At 36.5% G+C, this 7,440-nt stretch overlaps 1 protein-coding gene across 1 annotated transcript; it reads right to left on the bottom strand.

Moving 5' to 3' along the window:
- Positions 1 to 3,439: 3,439 nt before the first annotated feature.
- Positions 3,440 to 5,977, bottom strand: LOC127148611 (14-3-3-like protein GF14 kappa). Its single transcript, XM_051082707.1, has 3 exons — positions 5,789 to 5,977; positions 4,268 to 4,384; positions 3,440 to 3,694 (listed from the first exon to the last, which is right to left on the bottom strand). Exons 1-3 carry the CDS (start codon positions 5,975 to 5,977, stop codon positions 3,674 to 3,676), a joined length of 327 nt encoding a protein of 108 aa, XP_050938664.1. The 3' UTR covers positions 3,440 to 3,673.
- Positions 5,978 to 7,440: the final 1,463 nt, after the last annotated feature.

Below are 7,440 nucleotides of genomic sequence, written 5' to 3'. Positions count from 1 at the left end.
CCTAGAAACAACTCAAATTATCTGAGGTTCTTGTCCCACTACAAGAATTCGAGGTTCTCCTGATGCAGAAAAAGATGTTGGAAGAACAAACGTCCGAAAAGACGCATTATCCCAATGCCACTTTTCACACATCGGGCGAATGACCTTTTTTTGACGCCGTGATAGAGTCGTCAGAAAAGAGGAAAATATTTTTCGACGTCTAGGTGTAGAGCGTCGGGAATAATAACTTATCCTGATGCGACATGCACGCGTCGAGAACTATCAGTTGAAAATTTTTAAACATTAATTATGTCAGATAGATATTTTCGACACATCCTGCATGGTGTCGGGGACATCGTGGGGAGTAAGGGGAGCTCATGACACTATTTTTGGTTCATCGGGAATGGCTTCAGGAGTAATGCAAGATCCGATGTCATTAGTGATTCGTCGAAAACGGCGTCGGGAGTAAGGGGATATTTCGACGTTTTTGTGTTGCGTCGGGAGTTCTCTTATAAAATAGATGTTTCAATTCTGTGAAACACAGAACCGAAATGAAAGAGAAAAAGGAAGAGAGATCGATTCCACCAACGAAAAGAAAAGAAGAGAAACACCTAGCCCTCGCTGTCGTGAGCCTGCCGTCGTCACTCTCTCGCCATCTGCCACCGCCCATCCCTATTTGAGGTAAGTTTAAAATCCCAATTCTTTAAAAATGTTAGTTTAGGTTAGGTTTATTTAAATAGTTTAGGTTTTTATTTTTTAAAATTAGTTTTAGGATTTTAATGATGAATTAGTTTTAGGAGATTGTTTAGGAATAGATTTTGGTTTTTGAAATGGGAATTTTGAATGTGGGTTGGGGGGGGGGGGGTATTTGAGAAATTGATTTGTAGAATCGAAATTTTGAATGTGTGGGTTGAATTTGAAGAAGAGGAGTGGGGTTAAATTGAATATTTGAAGGGGGTGAGTTGAAAATTAGAGGGAGGGGGGTTGAATTGAAATTTTAAAGGGAGTGAGGGGTTTGAATTGAAAATTTGAGGGGGGAGGGGGGCAATGGCTTTATTATTGTGTTAAAAATTTTGTAATATATGTTAAGATTCGTTTTAGCTATCCTGCAGTTATGGTAGCCTTTAGTTCAGTTCTAATAGTTTATTTCTTAGTAGTTTTGAATAACTTTGTTGTTCATTTGGGATGACTATCCTGCAGTTATGGTAGCCTTTTTTGTTTTGAATTTGTTTGTATTTCTGAGGGTTTGAAGGGGTGGTAGTAGGATAGCTTATAAGGTAGTGTTGTTGGAAGGGTGAGTAGAATGCGTTTGTGAAAATTTTGCAGTTGCGGTAGCCTCTGAAGTTAGTTTTAGTGAAAATTTTGAGAGATTGTATATTTAGGGGAGTGAGTTTAGGATGTGAGAGGAGGATGAATATGTTTCTAATCAAACCTATTTTAATGAATGAAGCACGTAATGAGTTGTACCTCAGTTGTTCTGAACTTTCGTCCTTGAATTTTTTGGTTAAGCTAATGTATGTGAAGGTTTTAAATAGTTGGAGTAACAAGTCATTCGATGTGTTGTTAGAACTCTGAAGAGTAGCGTTTCCAATGTGTAGTAGTACTATCCCTAGTTCATTTTATGAAGCCAAATGAAAACTTCGTGACTTGGACTTGAGATATGAGACTATTCATGCGTGAAAGTATATCTGTGTATTGTACTGGAAAGAGTTTGATGATTTGCAACATTGTCCTACATGTGGCGAGGCTCGATACAAGGTTAATCATAATAGAGGGAAAAATCTACATAACGTATTACACCACTTTCCTTTGGTACCAAGATTACAATGTTTATTTGTATCGCAGGAAGGGTCTGCTAACATGAGATGACATAGGGATAAACATGTTAAAACAGATAATGTGTTGAGACATTCAACTGATGTAGAGGGATGAAAATACTTTGATTCTAAATTTTCTGATTTTGCTTTTGATCCATGGAACTGCGTTTGGGGTTGGCTTCAGATGGGTTTTACCCATTTGGTCAAATGAGTATTTCGTACAATTTGTGGCTTATTGTGTTACTTCCTTACAATTTGCCACCATGTAAATGCATGAAAGAGACAATTTTCTTCATGTTATTACTCATATTCGGTCCTAAATCTCTTGGTAGGGAAATCGATGTGTATCTCCAACCATTGATTGAGGAATTGAAAGAGTTATGGACTTTCGGGGTGTGTACGTATGACTCCCTTACAGGTAAGTTCTTTCAGCTACATGCAACCTTGTTGTGGACGATTAATGACTTCTCGGCGTATGTTGATCTATCAGGGTGGAGTACAAAGAGGTATCAGGCATGTCCCATATGCATGGGTGATAGATCGTCTTTTGGAATATGAGGTAGAATATCCTTCATGGGACATAGACACTATCTTCCAGAGAACCACGTGTGGCGTAGAAGTAGGCTACAGGATGGAAAGGTAGAGCGTAGGGTTTCTCCAATGGTGATGAATGAGCACGAAATCTTAGAACAACTAGATCAGTTGAACTTTCCAGTTATGAATAAACATTTGTCAATAAAAGATAAGAAAAGAAAGAGAGCTCTTAATTAAACGAAAAGAAGTTTTTTGTTGAACTTCTTTACTGGTCGAGACTACTGTTACATCACAAACTTGACGTAATGCACATTGAGAAGAATGTTTGTGACAATTTGGTTGGTACATTGTTGAATATCGAATGAAAAACCAAGGATACCACGAATGTTCGGTTGGACCTACAAGATCTGGAGATAAGAAAAGATTTACACATTATAGAAGTTGGCAACCGACTACTCAAGCCACATGCGAGCTACACGTTGACTAGCAGTGAACGAGTTGAGTTTTACAAGTTCCTGAAATCAGTTAAGTTTCCCGATGGATTTGTTTCCAATACATTTCGATGTGTGCATGAAAGAGGGAAAAATATCAGGAATCAAAACACACACTAGAAGAATTTTGACCTTTAATGTCGGTTTAAAACCGACATTAAAGGCCTTTAATGTCACTTGGCAACCGACATCTTTGTGAGCGTTATTAAAGGCCTTTAATGTCGGTTGGGCTTAAATGTCGGTTTAAAAACGACATTAAAGGCCTCTTTAATGTCGGTTTAAAAACGACATTAAAGGCCTTTAATGTCAGTTTTCAACCGACATCTTTGATGGTGTTATTGAAGCCTTTTAATGTCGGTTGGGCTTTAATGTCGGTTTAAAAAACGACATTAAAGCCCTCTTTAATGTCGGTTTGTCAGTTTTCAACCGACATCTTTGATAGTGTTATTGAAGCCCTTTAATGTCGGTTGAACTCTGATATGTCGGTTTAAAACCGACATTAAAGCCTAGTTTTTTTATTCATTTTTACAAATTTATTTTTATTTAATTGTTACATTATTGTCCTATAGACCGACATTGGGTCAATGTAGATAAATATGTTTTTCACACGCCAACAAATCAATGAAATTCATATTATGTTAGAAACTATAACATTTGTCTTTTACATTTGAATACACAAAATAAAATATTAATATTATGTTTATATATACATTCTACAATAGTACATGAAAAAAGATTCTAATACAAGAATTAAATAATTACAGAATAGTCCATAAAGTAAATGACATTTGAAGCCCACCTCCTCCCGCCACCATTCACAAGCACAGGACAGGTCGAGCTTATAATGCCCTTCTATGACTCATCTAACTGGTCCTGCAACAATTCCACATAATTCATTTATGTTAATGCCCTCCTAATAAAAGGGAATAGAGGCTGCAATTTGTCAATTCTGAGAGTTTCTTTTGAGAAATTTTCTATTTCGTCTTTAGATTTCAAAATGTACCTCAAAATGGTACATTGTGTTTAGTTTTCATTTGGTATTTGGTTTCAAAATGTTATATTTTACCTTAAAGTTTGGAGGTCTTATTTTCATTTAATCTCTAAGTTTCAAGATTTAGATTTTTACCATTGTTTTTTTACTAAATACTCATTCAAAAGAATTAAATTATTACTCACTAATTTTTTTTATCATGGCTAAAATTAGTTAAAATGCTCAAATTATAATTATTTTTAAAAATTAACTAAAAGCTAACATGTCCGAGATCAAAAGTGAGTTTTAGTGAAACTTGGAAAAAAGTGTAAAATGTTGAAACTATGGACTAAATGGAAACTAAACTCAAAACCAAGGGTAAAGTATAACGTTTTGAAACCAACTACCCAAACTTATACTATACCAAGGAACCCTATGTTTCTCATATTTTTTTAGGGTGGATGGTGTTCACTGACCTGCGCTTCTGAAGTCGAGAGAGTAAGGTTGTCCCTCAATAGTTGCATGATGAGGGTACTGTCCTTGTATGATTCTTCACCCAGAGTGTCCAGCTCAGCAATGGCTTCCTCAAAGGCCTGATCGGAGGAGTATGAAGGGATGAGTAGCACACGAAAGAAAGATGGGGAAAGCATACTTCTTGTAAGAACTTTACAACAGTGCAGTTCCATGCATTTTTCAGCAAAAGGGAATATGGAAATGAACCAAAAGACTCGTGAAAATGTTAACATGGGAATTGGTTTCAAATCAACAGAGAAATTATTTAATGAAACCATCTTGATGTAATTGATAGTTATTCACCATTAGATGTACAGAAGATAATACCTCATTTGAATCCAGAAATAATTCAAGGGCATGAGATTTTTTTTTAGAATATATGGCTAACATCAATCCAAATCAGTTCAATGATATATACCCTCTTCTCAAGACTACATTTAATTTGGGTTAGAAATCTGCGAAGACAAGTCATGCTACAAGGCATTCTGGTTGAAATGAAATATTTGAAAAGAGGGCCCTCAGGCAGTTTTTTGTTCTTTTTGGGATAGATTCCTTCACTGTTTCTTTAATATATGTGTGTGTGTGAAAGAGAGAGAGAGAACAATAGTCATCTATTAATAATTCAATCGAATAAAGAGGTCAACCATAGGAGCAATTACTAGCGCAAATTTTTTTAATCTAATCCAACGGTTATCATGAAATAGCCCCATTGACTAATGTTTTTTCCAAACACAGTGCAGTAAGGTTAGTTAATACCAAGTCAATGAGCAGTTTCAATCTATGATAGAATTCTTGCAAAGGGAGATGGATCAAAAAATGATTCACATTCAGTCACGGATCCAATCAACTTCTGTAGACATCCCACTTAATGACAATACTTCAATATCAAGCATGATGCACTTTCATATAAAAGAACTAAATATCCACAGTGGTTTGAGGAAAGAAACAACAGTATGTATGACATTACGTCAATTCCTGAAAGCTAAAACTAAAGAGCAAAAGGACACAAAGAAACAATGCAACAGTGTTAACTGTGAACTATTTGAATCATTGGTCAAAGAAGATGCATATTAAGCAAACGTGTCCAGGTCTGCATATGCAAGCCTACAATTGTAGATCCACGTAAAACTGTTTCATATATACAGTAGTGTTTGTGCCTGCATATTAGTGATCCTAAACAAGCGATAAACAAAGAAGTTAAGTTTTAGGAGGAAGGTCCCTTTTGCCAAGTGCCAACACATAAAACAATTAACGTAAAGACAGTAGTTTGACCAAGTCGCACCAGTAATAGTACTACCTGACACAATTTCTCACAAACAGTTTGATAAGCCAGAAAAAAATACAATATGACAAAGATCTACAAAAGGAGGCCCCAGTGAAAAAAGCAAAAGGGTGCTGGAATCAACCCATTCCTCTCGGTGATCGGTGATAAAACAAAGAGACATGATATACAATGGGAATGCCACATGAAGGATCAAACTTACCTCCTTGGCCATGCTACATGCTTTATCGGACTGATTCAGAATCTCGAAGTAAAACGTGGAGAAATTGAGTGCCAGCCCCAGCCTGATCGGATGAGTGGGAGCAAGATCCGCAACTACGATATCCTTCATAGCATAAAATCCAACAAGTGGAAAATCAGCATTCAGAATAGTCCAATCTAAAGCACCCATATTACAGGCATGAAAGATCCTAATATCTTTTAATTCAATTTATTAAAATAAACCATTAAAAGTGTTTGGCATGGAAATGATCCACTAGAAGAAACTAAGTTCCAGATGCCCAAAATCTAACACAAATCTTTATTCTACAGCTCTACTTTGCTCCCCCATTCTTGTTAAAGCGAACGCAAAGTTAGACATCAAAAGCTTAAAGAAGCCTTGATAACTTGGGGTAAAGCATTCAAAGCCCGGAAAGCAAATGAATTAAATAATGGGAAACACAAATTGTACTTGTTGGAATATGAAATTTTCATTTCCCAAAATTCACATTAAATAAACCATAACGATTGGCTCCCATCAATGAGTAAAAGGAGAAATTCTAGGAAATGGAAACGCACCCAAACCTACCAATCTACTCAATTAGCAATCAAATACATAACCATAACCACACATAGCAGATAAGTTTAGATGGATGGGGTACGGAAGCAAAAGAGATAGACCAAAGCAACGGCGGAGACTAGCGCATATACAGCACAAAGAGAGTAGAAAATCCGATCCTGCCAAAAAGCAGATTCGTTGATGTCATTCCACCAGCTGGTTGCCGTAACTCCCATCTCCATGGTCGTCGTCAAGTTCAACTGCAATCTCCCGTTCTTCCCTAAATAGTAAAGAATCTTTCCCACTATCGCCCTCCCTCTCCGCCGTAGAATCAGAGAACCGAGAATCTGATGAATTGAGAGGAACAAGCGAACGCCGGCAAGAGAGCCACCGCAACGTCGGTGAGGAGAGAGAGGAGACAGAGGAGAAAAGGGATTTTTCTTTGGGTTTTTTAGACTTCGGCCTTTTTATTTATTTTGGTCACCTTCCTCTTGCTTGATAACTGAGCTAAATAACACAAAATTTTCAAATTTCATAAAAAACATAATAGCAAAAAGAAATTACAATCACAAGCTACTGGAAAGAAGAAGAGGTAGGAAAAAAACACACAAACCCAACAAACAATGAGATCGCCATCCTCGTCGTACTCCTTCTTCGTAGCTGTAGAGGCGTCCACAAGTTGGTTTCAGGGCATTGTTCATAACATTCTTGAAGAAATGATTAAAAAACGGTGCGAATGAGAGACTTGTAAGGAAATTTGGAGAGGTCGAGAGACGGAAGATTGCAAAAAATTGCGAAGGAAATTTGGTTTTCAGGGCATTGTATTTACATAGTGATTTTGAGAAAAGGGTAAAGTAAGAGAGAGAAGCTTTAATTTTTTACAAAATAAAAAAATAAAAAATAATAAAAAAGAGCTTTAATGTCGGTTCTCAAAAAGCAGGATGTTTAATGTCGGTTTTAGACCGACATTAAAGATAGAGCTTTAATGTCGGTTTAAAACCGACATTAAACATCCGCCTTTTGAAAACCGACATTAAAGCTCATTTTTCATTTTTTTCACCCGACATTAAAGGTCAAATTTCTTCTAGTGACATGAT

The sequence above is a fragment of the Cucumis melo genome, chromosome 1, assembly GCF_025177605.1.
Source record: "Cucumis melo cultivar AY chromosome 1, USDA_Cmelo_AY_1.0, whole genome shotgun sequence".
Classification (NCBI taxonomy): Eukaryota; Viridiplantae; Streptophyta; class Magnoliopsida; order Cucurbitales; family Cucurbitaceae; genus Cucumis; species Cucumis melo.
The sequence above is the reverse complement of the archived record's forward strand: the minus strand, read 5'-3'. Positions and strand labels throughout refer to the sequence as shown.